Below are 23876 nucleotides of genomic sequence, written 5' to 3'. Positions count from 1 at the left end.
TAATAGAGCAAAACCTGTCTTTGACTGTACATACCTTCAAAATATTTGGTCCTTCCACAATAATTCAGCACAATGAAACTTGCTGGCACTGCAAGTCAACACTTAACAGAGCTACTTGAGTAAATTACCCTAAGGAAACAAAATCAATATGCTTTAAAACCCAGTTTAAAAGTGATGTGAGAGCTGGTTTTGCAGGAATCTCAGGCATTAAGAATCCTGAATTGGACCTTATTAACTTTCTGACTTTGTGTTCTTCATCTAAGCTTCTTTATCATTATTTGCTGAACACCCCCAGGATGCTTACACCCACCCAGAACATGCCAAAGATGCAGTCCTAGAAGGTCACTTTCTAAACAAATGGACAAATGCACAAAGATGATTCTCTTCTTTTTCTGGACAAAAAAAGCTGAAAGAGGATAATGAGGATTATTCATGGAATTTAGGGTAGGAGATAATCTCTCCATTTTATACAAACATGACACTTTATCTGAACCCCATTCTGTCTATAATACTGTTGCTAATTCAAGTGGAATATCAAAGACAGAGCTGCTAATCTCATCCCCCACCATATGCAACTGTCCTATCACAGCAAAGATTATCCTCTCAAATAAGAACACAGGAATACATTTGGAAGTATCACGATACTTTCTGTGTGCTTAGATAGTGTTAAATCCCTTCCTTTTCTTTTTACAACATTTTTCTAAATCTGCACCTCTTCCTTCATTGTAACTAAGAAATACTAGACTCTTTGTTTCTTCTACACCACCATTTGTAGAATGTTTCAATATCGCCTGAATTCTTTTTCTTTCACCCAGGAAATTAGCAAACTCACAGACCTTGGTCACCCATCTTGATTATGGCTTTAATGTATAAAAACATTGAATTTATATGTGTACATGTGTTTGTGTGTGCAATAAGCTTTCTAGGTTTGTCTAAAAGGCTCAATTCTGTACAACTCGCTGAACTTAACCTTATAGCTATGAAAAAAAGTTTTCATTACATAGATTTAGTCTTAGTATCATCTTCAAATGTTAAAAATATGCTCCCATGACCGTCATCCAGGATGTTAATAATTTAAATTTTGGACTGACAACTTTGGCCCACCATTCACAAAATGATTCATCAATGATCATAGTGCTTTGGGTGCTGGCTTTGGTTATTCATATCTTGAGCACTTGCTCTGTAGGACCTTGTAATTTAAGCCAACGCATCCCAAAGGGATATAAATAGGTGTTAGGGGAAAAGCATTCTGTGGCTTTCTCTGTAAAGCGCACTGTTACAAAGAATTTTCAGAACCTTTAATAAGTTAATAGGTAATGTGACTTCAAGGGGGCATAGTTACAGTGGGAAGTGTTTTCCAAATTTATGACAGCAGAACCGCAGAAACATGCCCGGCCCCCAGAAGAACTAGCATCTTACAGAATTTACACTGGGGACTCTCGAACTAGCTAAATTTCCAAAGTGGCAGATTTCTGCAATCCATATTCTTCTTTTCTCTTTTCCCCAAGGGAAAATTGCAGAATATTCCATAGGTCTCTGGAAAGTGCCCAATTGAATTTTGGGGTTAGAGCAACTCCTGGTAGAACATCAGAACCAGATGTACAGCTACCAGACTAACGTGTGGTCACTTAATGAGTCCTAGGGTAGAACATAAGAATCCTGATCCTTAATGTAAACAGTTCTTCCTATTACATTACATTTGTTTTTTCGGTGTGTGTGTGTTTGTATGTGTTTGTGTACATACTTTACAATTGTACTGAAACTTCAATTTTAAAAAATATTTTATATTTAATTTCACATTTATCACCCTAGATACCCCAACACTCCAGCTCAAGGCTAAAGCCAAAAGTTTTGCCTACACTGATAAGCAATTATTAGTCATAGAGTAAGAAATAGAATGTGAAACAGAGTGAAAGCTTTATTAGTTTTTCTCCAATCATATTAACTATTTGTGAGCATTTGAACTGTGGCTTGAAGCAGACTTACCTGTTATTTTTTCCTTATGTGGATGGTCTGTTATTATTTTATAAAATAAACTTATTTAGCATCATTACTCTTTAAGAAACCATATTAATTGCTATCTGAGCTGGGGATTGGTACTTTCCTAAAGAATTAATAATATTACTTTATTGATTTGTTTTAGTATTTTTATGTATATGAAAACTAAAGTAAATTGGAGTTGTCCTCTCCCTTCTTTTTAGCATTAGGTATTCTATTTAGCCTTTTGCTATCTTTTAAGAGGTTTTATTTCTCTTCCAAGGTGTAAAATAGAATGACAGGGAATTCCCTGGCAGTCCAGTGGTTAGGACTCAGTGGTTCCACTGCTAGGGCCTGGGTTCAATCCCTGGTCAGGGAACTAAGATCCCACAAGCCACACAGTGTGGCCAAAAAAAAAAAAAAAAAAAATTGAATGACAAATGACAACATGTATTTAGAAATACTGATATTTTTACAGGACTCAACTTTGAAAAGTACGTTTATATGCATTATTTCATTTGACCCTAACAATATCTCAATAGGTGAACCAGGAATGAGACCTCTCCAAAGGTTAATAGGAATTAAGACCTCTACCCAAAAGGTAAACTAGGTGAACAAAGTTAAGGAAATGAAGAAATAGAACAAAAGTTTGCCTAAGGTCATATACTTTTTAAGCGGCACAACCAGAACTTCAATCCAGGTCTTCTGACTCATGATTTTGAGTTATTTCTATAAGAGCAGGAGGTTTTTCTCTCTCTCTCTAGTACAGTGAGGTATATCCCATTCAGGTCCTCATACTAAATATATTCAATAACTAAAAATATTTACCAGCCATTTCCATCCCTGACCCAATGTTTGGCTTTCTACTTTACTTCACCAAGACCAACTATTTTACCAAATAAATTATCTTATAAAATATGGGGATAAAACAACCACAACCCAGAAACCATTAAAAAAAAGGAAAACAATTATCTTTACATGGTCAATTGTAAGCACTTTCCTTTCCTGTTTGGGAGTATGTGTAAGATTTTCCTCTTTCTTTAATATGTATAACTGAAGAATGCTTTTCTGTTAAACTTTATATCCATTTTAGATTGCATCTCATTTCTTATTTTTCTTTCTCTCATCTTTCCCTATAAAATGAAGACCATCCTTCATGTTACTCTTATGCAATTTAGCCTCAAGGAGTCTTGTCTGGATATCAGGGACAATTTCCTGAAACATGAGAGTAATTGTGAAATTTGTTTTTTTTAATGAAAAAATAAGGAAAAGAGTTTTACTGAGTAGACAATAGTTTTGAAGTCATAGGGTGAAGGAATATTTGCATATATTCATTTTAATTTCGAAGGAAAAATTTTAAAATTCCAAATATTTGGAAGTCATTGGGGAGGTCTGGCCAGAGGCAGAACTTGGAGAGAAGGACAGATGACTAATCTTGGCTGTAGCTCTGTTCTGCCTGACCTCTCCTAACCTTGTTTCAGGTGCCTGTTTTCTTGTGGTATCTCTATTCCTGGACTATCAAAACTTGCTCTTAGGAAAGAATCTGACATTAATCATTTATTCTTTGGTGAGAAATTATCTAGAGTATTTGAGGGTTCTATTACATGTTTGCATAAAACAAGATTTATTTCCTACACTACCCTTGTTGCCCCTTACTTCACACACAAAGGCAAAGCCTACAGAAGAAACGTCTATCTGTGTCTGAGGCCAAGCCAGTCTGTGGGAGTTCTTCAAAAATAAACATATGAGAAAGGAATTAGACCTACTGCTGTGATCAACAACACTGTTTTTCCTGAGGAGAAAGTGTCTGTTAAAGCGAACCTAAAAAGAAAACCCACATAATTTGGCTGTATAAATATAATAACTCATAGAGAATGAACCAGAGAGGAGAGCGTCTTCATCCTAAACTATTTTATTCTCTGTTAAAGAATAAAATATTTTATTTTAATTTTGGTGGGGGAGGGGATGTAGTATAGATGCTTTATGCTTTAGAGTGGAACCAAAAAAAATCTCCTTTCAAGAGGTAGCAATGAATTATCTTGACAAGGAGAAAATACCTGACAACAATATAATTCGACATGTTTCGATAACATCAAGAGAGGGCTCAAAAAGCAATCTGCACCTCAGAATTGCAGGGTATTGAGAGTACTATTGGGTTGGAAGGAGATAATGATTAATAGTGACTATTAGACTCAGAATGCCTGGTCATTGCATCAAACTCTTTTCATTGAAGAGAGTTAATTTATTATTCAACTAATTGTAAAAATGATTAAATCTCATTTTTACCAAAGAGTAAAATGATTATAAAGCCTATTTCTTCCATGATAGCTATTATGAAAGTGAAAAGATGTCACTCATCTTTCCCTTTCCCTTCTACTATATCTGTATAACACTCTTTAGTTTTCACAGTTTACCAAGTATAGAGCTACTTTGGAGTATGTTGTTAGTCTCTATTTTTGATGAGCAGATATCTGCTTGCCAGTAGATCACATGCCTTATTATAATCTGGTCAATATCACAGTTGAAAATGTATGATTCTCTGGATGGACTGTGGAATTTACTACTTCAATTGTTTACCCATATCAATTATTAAGTTATTGGGTCAAGTTATTTGCAGTGATGATTTGCATTCTGAAAGTACAGTAGGAAACCCTGAAATTACTATTTTTTAAAACTACTGGTGCTAGAAATCAATACATAGGTATGGATTTAGAGAGGAATACAGAGAAAGAGACTGAAGTATAACTTTTAATTTGGTATATATAAACTGAGACCTAAGGATAGCTAGGGACTATCAGTTTATAAAGTTTCTCATGCTTTTTTCAAGGACTCTAGTTGTGGGTATAGTGATTATTTTCTTCTTTTGTTGAGATTTTAAGTTAAAGGCAAAAACCATATGCTGCGTTTTCTTTCTCTTCTAACATGATTCTTTGGTTGGGATGGTTAAGACTAAGAATCAACAAGCAGCCAGGCTAGAACACTTACGCCAAGTCAGACTGAAGTCTGTCAGGAAGGCAACCAGAAACTAGGGACTGAACTGTGGCAGAGGCATATGCATATCCGCGTTTGGGAATAGTGGGGATAAAACAGACTTCAGCAGAAATTGCCACTGCTATTCTCTTCAGCTCTGAAGGCAGATAAAATTAGCACTCCTCTAGATTGATAGGGTACTCTGCTTTTGTACATGGAGATTTACAGCCTTAAGGTATTCTGAAAGTTTTAAATAACTGGAAGTTATTGTTTGGCTCCCTCTTTACTTCAGTAATATAACCATCCCAGATGGATTGGGGCCCAACTATACTTCACTTAAAGACAACCCCAGCAAATCCATTTTTATATATCTTATCTCTAATATTTAAGGGTTATTTCTCTTCTTCTACCTTCCATGTAGTAGCCAACCTCCAAAATGGTCCCCAGTGACTCCTGCCTCCTGGTATTCACATCCTTGTGTTTCCCCTCCCACGATGTACTAGGGTTGGTCTGTATGACCAACAGAATAAGGCAGAAATGATGGTGTGTTACTTCTAGGACTAGATTATAAAAGACTGTGGCTTCCATCTTGGGCACTCTCACTTGGTGTTCTTTTCTTTCTCTTTCTCTTTCTTACTTTCTCTGATAACTTACTCTCTGGGAAACCAGCTGCCATGTCATGAGGACTCAGGCAGCCTATGGAGAGATCCTTGTGGTGAGGAACTGAGGCTGGCTAATCTTGTGAGTAAACTTGGAAGTGGCTCTGAAGCTCTAGTTAAACCTTACGATGACTGCAGCTCTGGCCAACAACTTGATCGAAACTTGTTACAAGATCCTAAGCTAGAGCCACCTATGTAAGCCACTCCTGGATTCTTGACCCTCAGAAAAGGTGTGAGATGATAAACATTTATTGTTTTAAGCTGCTAAATTTTGGCATGGTTTGTTAGCCAGCAAGAGATAACCAGTATATAACTGTACTGGAATATGAAATACTGGTTTTATGTTAGGTTGAAGAAATAACCTCTCTTGCTGTTTCTGCAGGTGGCAGTTAACTGCTCACCAGTGCTTTTTTCAAGGTACTTTGCAAAGCTATTGCAGACAGTAATTGACCTGATGATGTCTTGGTTCCCTGACAGAGTTCCTTCAAATCGTGGAGGATAAACACGTTACTCTAAGATATTTGTTCACTCACATTGGTTCACCAGTGGTCCTGACCTTGTAATTATCACAACTGCTGTGTGGTTAAGTAGCACAATGTATTTTACGCTGCTTTTATCATCTCTCACTTTCAGAAATGTGGGAAATATCAATTTCAGTCAATACGGGAAAAATCACAGCATTAAAGTTAAGGACTAGTTGAGGCTACTAGGATCAGTGATCAGCTTACATTTATGGAATGATATTATTATCATATTTGATTTTTGAATGTTGGGAAAGGTCATGCATGCTAAAATTTTTTTCTCCTTCTTTACACTTTACTATCCCGTCTAGATGTTTTGCAATCGGCATTGTTTTTGAAAGAGTAATAAAAAAGATAAAGTTAAAAATTTTCAATATAATTCTTAAAGTTTTTATTGTGGAAAATTTGAAACATATACAAAAGCAGAGAGTATATGAATCCCTGTGTAGCCTTTAACACGGCCAATTTTATTTGATCTGTTCTCCAGACCTCTTACTGCCTCCCCTGCTTGCCACCTGCATTGGATTATTCGGATGCAAATCCAAAACATCATATTCCTCCAGAAGACAAGGTAATTTTAATAATCTTATTTCAAATCTGCAAAGCAGAAGTTTACCTGTTGCTCTCATGGGTTGGTTCTAAGGAAAATGTTATTTAGCAGAAATATGTTTTTATTCTAGGCAAGTTGCATAACTGGTCATCATCCTCTAGTGCATGATTTCTTCTAAGGTAAAACTGAATTTTCACACATTTTTGTGGTGATTTTATGTATTCATATACTGAATTCTGAGTTTCTACAATTTTTTCTTTGACATTTTAAGAACTGCTGGAGAGCTGGAACATCTGTAGATTAGTTATAATAAACAAGCTCTCTCAGTGATGGATTCTTAGAAAATTGTAGCTAGAACTTGGGATGGTGCTTCCCATGACTGCAAATGTACTTGTAGCTAAGGCACAAAAGGGCAGGTTGGTGCATAGCCACTGAAGGCTGATTTTCTTGACCCCTAGTGCTTTATAAGTTACACCCAGAATGAGCATGAAAAGTGGCTCATTCACTCAAATATCTTCCCCTCCCTTTTGTAGAACCCCTGGCTGCAGTAGGGCCTAGATCTCTTCATTATTATTGTATCTGGTGTCATGTTTTTCCAGCAGGTGCACTGCTTCCCTGTAGGAGGCTTCTTGATATTCAACCCTCTACCAGCCTCCTGCCTGCTCTATGGGGGCTCATCCTATGACCCTACGCTACACAGACAACCTCTGCTTCTAACCTGAACTGTGATTAAATGGATGGGTTTAAAAGCTGCTTATGGCTCATCACAAAAATAGTGTTAGAACTGACTATAATTAAAATTCCAGTTTTATGAATTTCAACTCTGTCCTCCTCCTACCACATACAAGCAAATCAGAATATTATCAATACTTTCGATCCATTAGCTTTGGCATTTTTTTTTTAAGAAATAAGCAGTGAATGTACTGATAGTACCTGATATTTGAATGCCTTCAAAACAGAAATGAAAAATTATCTAATACTTCAAACACATTATTTTGCATACAAACTTAAAGTAAGCTGGATCAAGGATCTATTCTGAGGTCTATATTCAGAGGGTCAGACAATGTCCTTGAAGAGCATATTTAAAAAAGGACTCCTTTTAGCAGAATTAGTCAGCTTCCTAATGACCATCTTCACATTCCTGCTTTGTGGTCTGGCTATCAGTGGTTCTATGCAGGGGCTCTACTTTGAGGTATGTTTCCTGCTTTGTCTTCTCCTAGGGGGACCTGTTGGCATTAGCCTTGGGTGTCTTCCTATGATTTTGTCATGGATCGATTTTATTGCTCATTTTACTGACCCTGAATACTTATTTTTCTCACCTTTCTCTAGTCTTGCACTATATTGACCCAAGTGGAAAAAAAAAGAAGAGAGATAGGTTTAAAAGAAAGAAAAAATAGGAAGGGGAGGGGGTGTTAAAAAAATAACGAAAAAAAAGTAAGAAGAGCATGAAGAAGCTACCATGTATCTTGATTGAAAAATAGTCATTTAAGATGTCAACATTTAAAAAAGTAGATTGCAAAAGACAAAATAATCAAGTGTATCACGTTTATCATTTCTCCAGTAAAAACAGTATTTTGCAACACTTTGATTCCATTTATCCCTCTGCTTTTTGCATTGTTGTTGTCATGTGTTTTAACTATACAAATACTGTTTAACTCAAAAAAAATAAAAAAGTAGATTGCAAAACCAGATATTGCTACTCTAAATGGTAGATGTAGGGCTGCAGTGGAAACACTGCATGGGTGGTTAATAGGTCATGCTAAACACCTAATTCAGGGACTTCCCTGGTGGTCCAGTGGTTAAGACTCCGTGCTTCCACTGCAGGGGATCCCAGGTTCAATCCCTGGTCTGGGAACTAAGATCCTGCATGCTGAATGGTGCAGCCAAAAAAAAAAAACAACAAACCAAAACCCCACACCTAATTCAAAGTAGCTTATATACCTCCTCAGGCTTCAAAGAGATGTGATTGTTGGAGTAGTGAGAGGTAATGCCATGGTTCAGTTAGACTAGAGAGAAAACTTCACTTTCTGTAAAAGCATAAGAATGGGATGACCATTAGAGGTGTGTATATACCCCAAATATACTCACAGTAGCTTCTTACACTATAACCCTCTAACCAAAATTAGTGGGGTCCCCTTTCAGAAGTCAGTTTCTTATTTCAAAGAAAATAATGGGAAATGTAGAGTAGAGATAATGCTTGAGGGCCACTTGGTAGGGTTAAGCAGGTGAATTACTTCCTTAGTAAGTTCTTCTGAATATGGAGTAGGGATTTCTAAAAGAGTCTACCATCCTGAAGCAGATTTAGCCAGATTTAGCATTTGGTATAGGCCCCTGGAGATCCCTGACTTATGCCACAATATCCTCAAACCTGGCTCTCTCTGGTGCTCTGGAGGAGTCCTAGTGCACTCAAAGATACTTCCTCTTCTTACCCACAAAGCATACTTCTGATCAATGGGAAGAAAACAATTCTGCTGGGAGTTGTCCTGCATTAGCACAGAAGAGACTTGCCTCTGAGAATATCACTTGCTGCTAGGAGCTCCACTGCTGCTGGCCCCACACATAAAGGGACTGACGAGTGGGGCTAAGGAACCTAGACATATGAAAAGTCCAAATGCTAGGATTTGTGAATGAATAATTTCCAAACTCCCATCTCCAAAGCAGTAAAAAAATGACCTTGGGAACAACTGGTCCAGGACATCCTTCTAACTATTTACCACTAATCTAAATGCAGTGATAAAAATAACATTGTAAGACTAACACTGAAGTGAGCCTGATTTTACAAAATAGCTTAAATCATGTTATGGCACAAAAGTCACACTAAATTCAGCTACCCCAGTTATAAGAATTAAGTTTCTGTTCATATATGAATTGGATTTGGAAATTTGATTTTTAAAGTTGATTTTTAAGAATCTGCCTGCCAATGCAGGGGACAGGGGTTCGAGACCTGGTCTGGGAAGATCCCACATGCTGCGGAGCAACTAAGCCCGTGCGCCATAACTACTGAGCCTGTGCTCTGGAGCCCATGAGCCACAACTACTGAGCCTGCATGCCACAACTACTGAAGCCTGTGCACCTAGAACCCATGCTCTGCAATAAGAGAAGCCACCACAATAAGAAGCCCGTGCACCACAACGAAGAGTAGCCCCCGCTCGCCACAACTAGAGAAAGCCCGCATCATGCAGCAACAAAGACCCAGCAAGGCCAAAAACTAAAATAAATAAATTAATTAAAAAATTAAAAGGAATCACTTTTAAAATGTGATTGTATGAAATTTAAAAATATGTATTTCATATAGAATGTATCAAAATATGAAATTACACCTTAAATGTTTTTGACAACTTTGTTTTAGCAGTAGTGGCATTTCATACTACGTAGTGGCAAGAGCATTAGCTACTTTTAGCATTCAGTTGTCTAGAGCTTACCCAGCAAACGTTTTAGTAGACTTCTATAGAAATACTTTAGAGTAGCAGTTCTCAAGTTGTAGTATGGAAAACTTTGTTGGGTCCTCCAAACCCTTTCAGGGGGTCAGCAAGGTCAAAACTATTTTCATAATAAGACTAAGACATTAGCTGTCTTTTTCATTCTGATTCTCTCATGAGTATAACATAGAGTTTTTCAGTAGTTACATGGCATGTGGTATCTCAACAGATTGAATTCAGAAGCAGATATGAGAATCCAACTGTCTTTTATTAAAACATTAAAGACTTTGCAAAAATGTAATTGAATGCTATTTTTCTTGTGTTCTCTTCCCCCCCCGTCGCCCTGAAAACATAGTCATTTTTAGTAAAATTTTATTTATATAAATATGTATAGGTTTCTCATTATTATTTTAAAATAAATTGATAAAGGAATACCTTAAATATTTTTAAATTTTAATTTCTAATATGGTATAGATAGGCAGGTAGGTAGATATAAACATAAACAAAAGCTCCAGGGTGGAGTCAAGATGGCAGAGTAGAACAGGGAGTTCACATCTACTCATAACTAGGGCACTTCCAGGCACTGGTGGGGAACCTCGGACACCTAAGGGGATGGGAGGAACCCCCGAGCGACTGGGGAGGTAGCAAGGGGGGAGGAGAAGTGGAGGTGGGGCAGGACCGGTGTCTTTGAGGGGTGGCTGGGGGAGGGGAGGGGTTCCTACACTTGGGAGGGGCCCACCCACAGTGAGGGGATCAGTGGGGATGGGGAGAGGCCCGCAGAGGACAGGAGGATGAGAAGGGAATGTGTCCAGCATTTCCCCCGCCCACTTGGGTCCCGACAAGCCTACTGGGGTTCCAGGCCTAAACCTCCACACTCTGAGGCCCCCTCTGGCTGTGCTGAGCTTAAGCTCCACACCCCACAGGGCCTTTTCCAGCTACACAGGTCCTGAGCCTAGGCCCCGCCCCTGCTTAAACCCCACCCTGCCTAAGCCCTGCTCTCACCTAAGCTCTGCCACACAGACAAGGCCTTTTATTTATTTATTTATTTTTGCTATCGTGGTTCTGTATTACCTTGCTGTTGTTTCATTTATATTTTTACTAATATATTTTTTATTTTTCTAATTTTATTTTATTTTGTATTCTTTGTTATTGTTCTGCTTTTTTTTTTTTTTTTTTGCCATGCCGTGCAGCTTGTGGGATCTTGGTTCACAGGCTGAGGGTCAGGCCTGAGCTCCTGTGGTGGAAGCACCAAGGAAGCAACCTCAGACCACAGGGAATATTAATCGGAGTGAGGTCTCCCAGAGGTCCTCATCTCAGCGCCAAGACCTGGCTCTACCCAACTGCCTCCAAACTCCAGTGTTGGAAGCCTCAGGCCAAACAACCAGTAAGACAGGAACACAGCCCCACCCATCAAAAAAAAATGAGACGACAAAAAAATATGTTACAGACAAAGGAGCAAGGTGAAAACCTACAAGACCAAATAAATGAAGAGGAAATAGGCAACCTACCTGAAAAAGAATTCAGAGTAATGATAGTAAAGATGATCCAAAATCTCAGAAATAGGATGGAGGCGTGGATCGAGAAGACACAAGAAATGTTTAACAAAGACCTAGAAGAACTAAAGAACAAACAAGCAGTGGTGAACAACACAATAACTGAAATGAAAAATACACTAGAAGGAGTCTCTAGCAGAATAACTGAGGCAGAAGAATGAATAAGTGAGCCAGAAGATGAAATGGTGGAAATAACTGCCAAGAAGCAGAATAAAGAAAAAAAGAGTGAAAAGAATTGAGGACAGTCTCAGAGACCTCTGGGACAACATCAAACACACCAACATTCGAATTATAGGGGTCCCAGAAGAAGAAGAGAAAAAGAAAGAGTCTGAGAAAATATTTGAAGAGATTATACTCGAAAACTTCCTTAACATGGGAAAGGAAATAGCCACCCAAGTCCAGGAAGTGCAGAGAGTCCCATACAGGATAAACACTAGGAGAAACACACCAAGACACATATTAATCAAACTAACAAAAATTAAATTCAAAGAAAAAATATTAAAAGCAGCAAGGGAAAAGGAACAAATAACATGCAAGGGAATCCCCATAAGATTATCAGCTGATTTTTCAGCAGAAGCTCTGCAGGCCAGGAGGGAGTGGTAGGATAAACTTAAAGAGATGAAAGGGAAAATCTTACAACCAAGATTACTCTACCCAGCAAGGATCTCATTCAAATTTGAAAGAGAAATCAAAAGTTTTACAGACAAGCAAGAGCTAAGAGAATTCAGCATCAACAAAAGAGCTTTACAACAAATGCTAAAGGAACTTCTCTAGGTGGGAAACACAAGAGAAAAAAAAGACCCACAAAAACAAACCCAAAACAATTAAGAACATGGTAATAGGAACATACATATTGATAATTACCTTGAATGTAAATGGATTAAATGCTCCAACCAAAACACACAGACTGGCTGAATGTATACAAAAACAAGACCCGTATATATGTTGTCTACAAGAGACCCACTTCAGACCTAGGGACACATACAGAATGAAAGTGAGGGGATGGAAGAAGCTATTCCACGCAAATGGAAATCAAAAGAAAGCTGAAGTAGCAACACTCATATCAGACAAAATAGACTTTAAAATAAAGACTGTTATAAGAGATAAGGAAGGACCTACATAATAATCAAGGGAACAATCCAAGAAGAAGGTATAACAATTATATATATTTATACACCCAACATAGGAGCACCTCAATACATAAGGCAAACGCTAACAGCCATAAAAAGGGAAATCGACAAAAGCACAATAATAGTGGGGGACTTTAACACCTGACTTACACCAATGGACAGATCATCCAGACAGAAAATAAATAAGGAAACACAAGCTTTAAATGACACAACAGACCAGATAGACTTAATTGATATTTATAGGACATTCCACCCAAAAGTGGCAGAATACACTTTCTTCTCAAGTGCACACAGAACATTCTCCAGGATAGATAACATCTTGAGTCACAAATCAAGCCTCGGAAAATTTAAGAAAATTGAAATCATATCAAGCATCTTTTCCTATCACAATGCTATGAGATTAGAAATCAATTACAGGAAAAAAAACTGGAAAAAACACAAACACATGGAGGCTAAACAGTGCACTGTTAAATAACCAAGAGATCACTGAAGAAATCAAAGAGGAAATTAGAAAAATACATAGAAACAAATGACAATGAAAACACGACAACCCAAAACCTATGGGATGCAGCAAAAGCAGTTCTAAGATGGAAGTATACAGCAATTCAATCTCACCTCAAGAAGCAAGAAAAATCTCAAATAAACAATCTAACCTTACAGCTAAAGCAACTAGAGAAAGAAGAACAAAGAGAATCCAAAGTTACTAGAAGGAAAGAAATCATAAATATCAGAGCACAAATAAATGATATAGAAATGAAGAAAATGATAGCAAAGATCAATAAAACTAAAAGTTGGTTCTTTGAGAAGATAAACAAAATTGATAAACCTTTAGCCAGACTCACCAAGGAAAAGGGAGGACTCAAATCAATAAAATTAGAAATGAAAAAAGGGAAATTATAACTGACAGTGCAGAAATACAAAGGATCATAAGAGACTACTACAAGCAACTTTATGCCAATAAAATGGACAACCTGGAAGAAATGGACAAATTCTTGGAAAGGTACAACTTTCCACAACTGAACCAGGAGGGATGAGAAAATATAAACAGACCAATCACAAGTAATGAAATTGAAACTGTAATTTAAAATCTTCGAAAAAACAAAAGTCCAGGACCAGATGGTTTCACAGGTGAATTCTATCAAACATTTAAGGAAGAGCTAACACCTATCCTTTTTAAGCCCTTCCAAAAAACTGCAGAGAGAGGAACACTCCCAAACTCATTCTACGAGGCCACCATCACCCTGATACCAAAATCAGACAAAGATATCACAAAAAAAGAAAATCACAGACCAATATCACTGATGAGGATAACAAAACACTAGCAAACAGAATCCAACAGCACATTAAAAGGATCATATACCATGATCAGGTGGGATTTATCCCAGGAATGCAAGGATTCTTCCGTATACACAAATCAATCAATATGATACACAATTTTAACAAATTAAAAAATAAAAACCATACGATCATCCTAATAGATGTAGAAAACGCTTCTGACAAAATTCAACACCCATTTATGATAAAAACTCTCCAGGAAGTGGGCAGAGAGGGAAACTACCACAATATAATAAAGGCCATATACAACAAACCCACAGCAAACATCCTTCTCAATGGTGAAAAACTGAAAGCATTTCCTCTAAGAACAGGAATAAGACAAAGATGTCTACTCTTGCCACTATTATTCAACATAGTTTTGGAAGTCCTAGCCATGGCAATCAGAGAAGAAAAAGAAATAAAAGGAATCCAAACTGGAAAAGAAGAAGTAAACCTGTCACTGTTTGCAGATGACATGACACTATACATCAAAAATCCTAAAGATGCCACCAGAAAACTACTAAAGCTAATCAATGAATCTGGTAAAGTTGCAGGATACAAAATTAATGCACAGAAATCTCTTGCATTCCCATGCACTAACAACAAAATATCAGAAAGAGAAATTAAGGAAACAATCCCATTTACCATCACAACAAAAAGAATAAAATACCTAGGAATAAACCTACCTAAGGAGACAAAAGACTGGTACTCAGAAAACTATAAAACACTGATGACAGAAATCAAAGATGACACAAACAGGTGGAGAAGTATACCATGTTCCTGGATTGGAAGAATCAATATTATGAAAATGACTATACTACCCAAAGTAATCTACAGATTCAATGCAATTCCTATCAAATTAGCAATGGCATTCTTCACAGAATTAGAACAAGAAATTTTACAATTTGTATGGAAGCACAAAAGACCCCGAATAGTCAAAATAGTCTTGAGAAAGAAAAAACAGAGCTGGAGGAATCAGGCTCCCCAACTACAGACTATACTTCAAAGCTACAGTAATCAAGACAATATGGTACTGGCACAAAAACAGAAATATAGATCAATAGTACAGGATAGAAAGCCCAGAGATAAACCCATGCACCTATGGTCACCTAATCTATGACAAAGGGGGCAAGAATAAACAATGGAGGAAAAACAGCCTCTTCAATAAGTGGTCCTGGCCGGGAGATCAGCTCGGTGGTTTGTGACCACCTAGGGGGTGGGATACGGAGGGTGGGAGGGAGTCACAAGAGTGAGGAGATATGGGGATATATGTATATGTATAGCTGATTCACTTTGTTATAAAGCAGAAACTTAACACACCATTGTAAAGCAATTATACTCCAATAAAGATGTTAAAAAAAAAAGTGGTGCTGGGAAAACTGAACAGCTACATGTAAGAGGATGAAATTAGAACACTCCCTAACACCATACACAAAAGTAAACTCAAAATGGATTAAAGACCTAAATGTAAGACCAGACACTATAAAACTCTTAGAGGAATACATAGGAAAAACACTCTTTGATAAACCACAGCAAGATCTTTTTTTTTTTTTTTTGTGGTACGCGGGCCTCTCACCACTGTGGCCTCTCTCGTTGAGGAGCACAAGCTCCGGACGCGCAGGCCCAGCAGCCATGGCCCACGGGCCCAGCTGCTCTGCGGCACGTGGGATCCTCCCAGACCTGGGCATGAACTCGCGTCCCCTGCATCGGCAGGCGGACGCCCAACCACTGCACCACCAGGGAAGCCCGCAAGATCTTTTTTGACCCACCTCCTAGAGTAATGAAAATAAAAACAAAAATATACAAATGGGACCTAATGAACTTAAAAGTTTTTGCACAGCAAAGGAAACCATAAATAAGATAAAAAGACAACCCTCAGAATTGGAGAAAATATTTGCTAACAAAGCAATGGACAAAGGATTAATCTCCAATATATATAAACAGCTCATGGAGCTCAATATCAAAAAAAACAACCCAATCAAAAAATGGGCAGAAGACCTAAATAGACATTTCTCCAAAGAAGACATACAGATGGCCAGGAGGCACATGAAAATATGCTCAACATCACTAGTTATTAGAGAAATGCAAATCAAAACTACAATGAGGTATCACCTCACACTGGTCAGAATGGCCACCATCAAAAAATCTACAAACAGTAAATGCTGGAGAGGGTGTGGAGAAAAGGGAACCCTCTTGCACTGTTGGTGGGAATGTAAATTGATACAGCCACTATGGAGAACAGTATGGAGGTTCCTTAAAAAACTAAAAAGAGAATTACCATATGATCCGGCAGTCCCACTACTGGGCATATACCCTGAGAAAACCATAATTCAAAATGACACATGTACCCCAATGTTCATTGCAGCACTATTTACAATAGCCAGGACATGGAAACAACCTAAATGTCCAACGACAGATGAATGGATAAAGAAGATGTGGTACATATATACAATGGAGTATTACTCAGGCATAAAAAGGAATGAAATTGGGTCATTTATAGAGATGTGGCTGGACCTAGAGTTTGTCACACAGAGTGAAGTAAGTCAGAAAGAGAAAAATATCGTATATTAATGCATGTATGTGGAATCTAGAAAAATGGGAGAGATGAACCCATTTTCAGGGCAGGAATAGAGACACAGATGTAGAGAACTGACATGTGGACACGGCGGGGGTGGGGGAGTGGTGGGGAAGGGGAGGGTGGGACGAATTGGGAGATTAGGATTGACATATATACACTACCATGTGTGAAACAGATAGCTAGTGGGAACCTGTTGTTATAGCACAGGGAGCTCAGCTCGGTGCTCTGTGGTGACCTACATGGCTGGGATGGGGGTGGGGGTGGAAGGGAGGTCCAAGAGGGAGGGGATATATGTATACATATAGCTGATTCCCTTCACTGTATAGCAGAAACTAACAGAACATTGTAAAGCAATTATACTCCAATTAAAAAAAAAAAAAGACGCATGGGGGAAAAATAAATGAAAGCTCTTTAGGGGTTCTCAGTTTGTAAGATTATAAAGAAGTCCTAGAGACGAAAGAGTTTAAGTTTACCTAAAAGCAAAAGTTTAAAAGTTTACTGGTTTAGAGTATTAATTGATAAAGAGCAAATCTTGATTTTATATGTTCTAAAGAAAATAATTATTTTAAAGTAACTTTTGACTTTGGTTTCCGAAGTCCTTGCACATTTATCATTTTGCAGTAAATGTGAGAGGTAGGCAGGCCAGAAATTATTCTTACCTAAAGTAAAAAGAAATGAAGAAACAGAGTTTTAGATCGCATAGCAAGTTAGTAGCAGAGCAGCAAAAAAACATAAAGTATTTTCAACTCCAGCCCAATAATTTGGCTAATTAATGCAGTTCCTCCTTACCCTACATAGGGTGATTGTGACATCCTGAAATAGAATGGTATTGCAATAGAATGCGTTACCACCTGTAGCCACTTTCACATTAAACATCTTCATTTCTTGAGCTAACTCAGTGCCCTTTACTGGAGCAGACAGCTAAGCACAGTTCAATGCTTTCTGTTCATTCAAAAACATTACTAACTTCTTTTGTAGGAGTTCTTTTTTTTCCTGGCTGCATTGGGTCTTTGTTGCTGCGCGCAGGCTTTCTCTAGTTGCGGGGAGTGGGGGCTACTCTTTGTTGTGGTGCGCGGGCTTCTCATTGCCGTGGCTTCTCTTGTGGCCCGTGGGCCCTAGAGCAAAGGCTTAGTAGTTGTGGTGCACGGGCTTAGTTGCTCCGTGGCATATGGGATCTTCCTGGACCAGGGATCGAAACCCTGTCCCCTGCATTGGCAGGCGGATTCTTAACCACTGTGCCACCAGGGAAGTCCCTGTAGGAGTTCTTTATGTCTTCATCATTTGCTGGTAGAGCTTCTTTTTACAACTGTGGACAGCTTCTCAGATATATCTGATAGGCTGACTTCCACTTGAGAATGAATTCCAAAGTAGTGGTCTTTCCAGGATTGTCATGATAATTCCCTGCTCAAGAACTTAACTTCCACCAGATCAAGTGTTTACTCTTCTGCTAAGTTTTCAATGCTCCCCAGATATGGTCTCACATTTCTTGTTCAACCTTACTTCTTTTCCCTCTAGCATGCATTATCTTATGCAGGAGGGCTGTTATCCTTATACCAGCCTCATTCCCACTTCCATAAGAGCAGTTAGAATTTACTATATTTTTGCTCATTAATCCTTTAATACCCCTGGGAATTAGCTATTACTATCCTAATTTTACAGACAAGGAGCTGAGCCCAAAGATATTAATGTGACAAGCTTAAGACAACACATCTGATTAATGGTGGAGCCAACATTCAAACCCAAGTCTGTCTGGCAATGAGGCTAGTGCTCTTAGCCATTACACCAAATATATTGGTAAGTGAATTAAACTTAAATAGGCTAAATGATCCAAGATTTTGTGCTAATACTTCCTAAAAGAAAACAACTAAATGCTGTTTACAAGAGACACATCTAAAATATATGAATACAAGAAGATTAAAAGTCATAGGATAAGACCACCACTGCCCTGCACACACACATACAAGTTGGTGTAGATAAACTTTAAGACAAAAATCAGTATTAGAAAAAAGAGAGGGACATCTGATAATTATAAAATGTTCAATTAATCAGGAAAATATAATAATTTTGACATATCTGATATATAGCTTCAAAGTACAGAAAACAAAGATTAGCTGTACAAGGAAAAAGATATAAATCCATAATGATAGTGGGAGATCTTAACATACTTCAATAATTGATAAAATAATTAAATAAAATATCAGGATATAAAAGACTCAACAATACAGTCATTAGGTCAAATTTGTATTTGGGGAACACTGCACCCCTAAACAAGAGAGAATACAAATTATTCTTTTCAAATACAAAAGAAAACTATTTGGAACTGAATAATAATGAAAATAATGTTATTGAAACTTGAAGTTAATTGCTTATAGAGAAATTTATAGTCCTAAATGCATATATCAGAAAAGAAACACAACAAAAGGCTGAGAAACCAATGAGCTAAGCATTCATTTCAAAAAATTAGAAAAAATAAGGGGAAGATAGGAAATGATAAGCAATATTAACAGAAATTAATAAAAAATAAAGCATACATATAATAGGATCAACGAAGTCAAAGGTTGGTCCTTTAAAAAAGTAATAAAATTGCTAAATGCCTGGCAAACTGATTTTAAGAAAAAAGAGAGAGATAGCAAAATAACCAATGTTGGGAATAAAAAAATGGGACATTACCAAAGATCCTATAGACATTAAATGATAATAGAAGATACTACAAAAAATTTTGTCAATAAATTTGAAAATGTAAATGAAGTAGACAATGTGCTAGAAAAACACTGTTAAAAACTGAAACAAGCAGAAACAGAAAATCTGAATAGCATTAAACTACTTAATTTTTTTTTTTTTTTTTTCAATATGTGGGCCTCTCACTGTTGTGGCCTCTCCCGTTGTGGAGCACAGGCTCTGGACGCGCAGGCTCAGCGGCCATGGCTCATGGGCCCAGCCGCTCCACGGCATATGGGATCTTCCCGGACCTGGGCACGAACCCGCGTCCCCTGCATCGGCAGGCGGACTCTCAACCACTGCGCCACCAGGGAAGCCCTTAATCTTTTAATAAAAAACTTCCCATAAAGAAAACTTTAGGTTCAGATTGCTTCTTTGGTGAATTCTAGCAAACACTTAAGGAAGAAATAATGATCAATCTTATACAAACTCTTCCTGAGCCTTGAAAACAAAGAAGTACTCACTAGCGTGTTTCATGAGGCCAGCAAAACCTGACATGTTTCTATTAGAAGAAGGAAAATAATAGACCAACCTTACTTGTAAACATAGACACAAAATATTAAACAAAATTTTAATACTACTCTGTATTCAGTAATACATAAAAAGGCCAATATATCATGATCAGGTTGGGTTTATGCCAGCATTACAAGGTTGGTTGAACAGTGGAAAACCAATCCATGTAATTTACCATACTAACAGAATAAAAGAGAAAAATCCTATGATCATCTCAACCAGTGCAGAAAAAACATCTGATAAAACTCAATATCCAATCATGATAAAAACTCTCAGCAAACTAGGATTAGAAGGGGAATTCCTTAACCTGTGAAAATGTTTGTTAAAAAACAAAACAAAACAAAAACTCAGCAACCCACTTCAAACAATGGTGAAGTGTTGAGAGATTTCCCTTTGAAATCAGGAACAACATAAAGGTGCCACTACTACTACTTCTCTTCAACACTGTACTGGAGGTCCTAGCCAATTGGCTAAAGCAAGAAAAAGAACTACAAGGTATAAGGATGGAAAGGAAGAAATCAACTGTTACTATTCACAAATGATATAATTGTATGTAGAAGATCTAAAAGAATATACAGTAGCTAAGCCAGTGTGATACTGGCATAAGGTAGATAAATAGACCAATGGAATAGAATACAGAGCCCAGAAACAGACTAATGCTATATGGACACTTGATTTATGACAAAGGTGGCAATGTATTATAGAACAACATATTTTCAACAAGTGGTGCTGAAACAACTGGATACTCATATCGGAAAAAAAAAAGAAACCTGATCTCTACACCATAAATAAAAATCAATTCCAGGTAAATTGTAGGTGTAAATGTGAAAGGACAAACTGTAAGGCTTCTAGAAGGTAATACAGGAGATCTATCTTTATTACACATTCACAAACGATGATATCCAAATGGCCAATAAACACACACAAAAAGGCACTTGATCTCATTAGTAGCTAGGGAAACACAAATTAAAACCATAACAAGATAATAGTATATAATAGCTGAAACTAAATAGGCTGACAATAACATGTCAGAACTCTCATATGGGAACTCTCCCATGCTGCTGGAATCAATTTTATACAATCCCTTTGGAAGAGTTTGGCATTTCATTATCTATTAAATATATGCATACTTGATGACCTAGAAATTCCACTCTTAGATGGGTATGTTACAGAAATTCATCTACATGTCCACCTAGAGACATATTCAAGAATGTTTATAGCAACCTTATCCACAGTAGTCCCAAACTGGAAACAACTCCATTAATTTTAAGTAATGAAAGTAATAAGATAAGTAATGAAAGTCAGTGCAATAAAGAAATTTGGTGCATGTTTCAGGAGTTAATTTTACTTTTTTTGTGTGCCTTATATTAGAAGAGATGTTGTAAATACAAATAAAGGCCACTCCATTTAAATTCCACATGTTATGGGTTCACACTTTGAATCTGTACTTATGGTCTCCTCTCCATGGGGATCTAGGTTATTAAGGGCCAAGTGTTCCAGGACTCAGAAGGAATAAGTTTGCAGAGATGGCCCTCCTGAATGTGATATCACTGAGGTTTTGCCTTTGGTGGGAATCTCAATGGACCATGCTTCATGTGAAACATTTGTTCCTCTTAGGTATCATGAAACAAGTATCAGGGCACTCTGCTTGGGCTTTGCTCTTGTAAGGAGAGGGGTTAGGAAATCCTTCACCATGGTCACCTACATCACACTTATTCCACCTGATAGTATCACACAGTTTGTTTCCCACATATATCCTAATTCCTAACTAGCTAATTCTACCATGTAGATGAAGCATAGGCTTAAATACTTTTGCATCTCATAGCACATGAGTTAGTTACATAATAGGCTCTCAACAAGTGTTTTTACTCCCTACATGTGTTTCATTACGGTACACATATTTGAAATGTATATAATCAGCAGTTTTTCCACAGCTATGATAGTTTACACCAAAACTGTAATTTTGGTTCACATCAAGTTTTCCATCACCCAGGAGAAAAGGCTTTTTGTTATTCTGTTGATATCGGCAAAATTTATAAATTTTGTCTCCTGAGAGTTGGCAAGAAGCATGTTCAACCTCAATATGGAAAAGACTGTGGAAGTCAGTTAACTACATTTACATTTAAGGCATGCAAATGGTATTAGACTGAGCTCTCTGGGAGTCAAGCAAAAATTAATAGATCTGTTTTATTCCAAAAAGATTCTGAGGAAGTTGTTGCTTATACGGCATTTTGGCTAGAAATCTACGAATTTTACATGATTGCAAGCAAATGTGCTAGCTGGTGTTTCAATGTTGTTCTAGAAACATCTAGATAGGGTGTGAGAAGCTCAAAGACTAGAGTTGCTGAACTCTCAGACTTGAGTTTTTTTCCTTAGAGCACTCAGCAATTTACTAGTGCTGCCCCCTTTTTTCACTCCTAGTCTATCTGAAATAGCCAATGGTTTGAAGCAGCAGCTAAACAGGAGTGGGGCTCAGTGATTCTGTAGTTAGACTGGACGTTTAACATTGAACTCTCTCTTAAGATCTGGAGATCAGGCATACAAACCAAGTCCTCCTCACTGTTGCCTGAATTGTCTCAGAACTATTAAATAGTTCTTTTCTATCAGTCAGATAACTCCTGGAATATCTTAACTCTCACAGAGACTGTGTTAGCAAGAAGGTGGCTCTTCAGAAAGGAAGTGACTTCACTGGGCTTAGGATGCTTATGGCAACCCTTTCTCTTGCCATTCCCAAGACTTATCTTTTACACATTGTGCAAAAAGGAACTCTACTTCTGATGGCTGAGGTTTGCAAGGTGGCTTATAAAAGTGTATCTAATCAACTGGCTGAAAACGATTGTGGAGCACTGTCCTACTGATATGCCCCTAATTTCACCAGGTGCCACTCTCCAGAAATGAAGTCAATTTGTAGATAAATGAGAAGTCTTAAGAGCAGCTGTAGGGTAATTCTATCTCTAGCAACACAAAACTTTGGCACCATTAGGGAAAGGAAGGGCGCAGCACCCAGTAACCACGGAAAGAGAACCAAGGTTGCAACTTAGCATTAGCATTTACTAGCTGCACGCCCTCGGGCAACTTAGTGTCTCGGAGTCTCAGTTTTTTCATCTGTAAAATGGAGATTGCTTACTTGAGATCTAGCATTAAGCACTGTGTCAGGCACGAAGTAGGCGACGAGAAAATGATAGCTATTTGTTCTAATGGTTATAGGCACGAATCAGTTTTGAGTTAGTTTAGTGACTCCGCAGGAAGGGAGAGCAGAGGTGGAGCAGCAGGAAAGGATGGCGTTGGTTCACTCGTCAGGTCCCCAGCACCGCCCATGTCTCCTGCTCCGAGGCGTTTGCTCCCGAAAGCTACTCCAGAGGCTCAGGCCACACTCAAGGAGGCCACCCAGGGCACTAGGACACCTCGGGGACGCTTGCGGTTTGACTCCCGGTCTAGCCCATCCCGGGCCGAACCAACCCCGGGACTGCTCGAACTCACCTGCTGGACAGGTGTCGGAGGTCTGGGGCGTGACCGCGGAGGCGGGCGGGTGCGGTGGGCGGGAGCTGAGACTATGAAGCTCCAGGCGCATGGCACCCGCCGCCCAGTCGCCGCGGTGGCTGCCGGGATGCGCCGCAACGAATGGTCGCGCCGGGCGCAGCTTTGAGTGACCTTTCACCCGCGCCCAGCGGTCCCGGGCGGCGGCACAAGGCGGAAGCCATGGCGGAGGCGGTGGCTGCGGCTGCGGCGGGCGGGACGGGCGCGGACGCGGGCTCCGGTTCTGCCGCGGACAGGGAGCGGGACCGCGCCGGGCGGAGGCTGCGGGTTCTTTCGGGCCATCTGCTGGGCCGGCCCCAGGAGGCTTTGAGTACCAATGAGTGCAAAGCGCGGAGAGCGGCGGCGGCGGCCGCCACGGCGGCGCCCACTGCCACTCCCGCCGCGCAGGAGTCGGGCACCATCCCCAAGAAGCGGTGAGTAGAGGCTCTGTGGAGCGA

The 23876-nt window shown here is 38.7% G+C and overlaps 1 protein-coding gene across 1 annotated transcript in view; it reads left to right on the top strand.

Annotated features, from left to right (window-relative positions):
- The first annotated feature begins 23462 nt into the window (after positions 1–23462).
- AGPS (alkylglycerone phosphate synthase) overlaps positions 23463–23876 on the top strand; it is a 280454-nt gene continuing 280040 nt past the window's right edge. The window contains exon 1 of the mRNA XM_029225507.1: positions 23463–23852. Coding sequence (XP_029081340.1) covers positions 23524–23852 — 329 coding nt within the window. The 5' untranslated portion in view covers positions 23463–23523. The remainder of the gene's footprint in view (positions 23853–23876) is intronic.

Source organism: Monodon monoceros, unplaced genomic scaffold (assembly GCF_005190385.1).
Source record: "Monodon monoceros isolate NGI ecotype Baffin Bay Population unplaced genomic scaffold, NGI_Narwhal_1 Super_Scaffold_16, whole genome shotgun sequence".
In the NCBI taxonomy this organism is placed as follows: Eukaryota; Metazoa; Chordata; class Mammalia; order Artiodactyla; family Monodontidae; genus Monodon; species Monodon monoceros.
The sequence above is the reverse complement of the archived record's forward strand: the minus strand, read 5'-3'. Positions and strand labels throughout refer to the sequence as shown.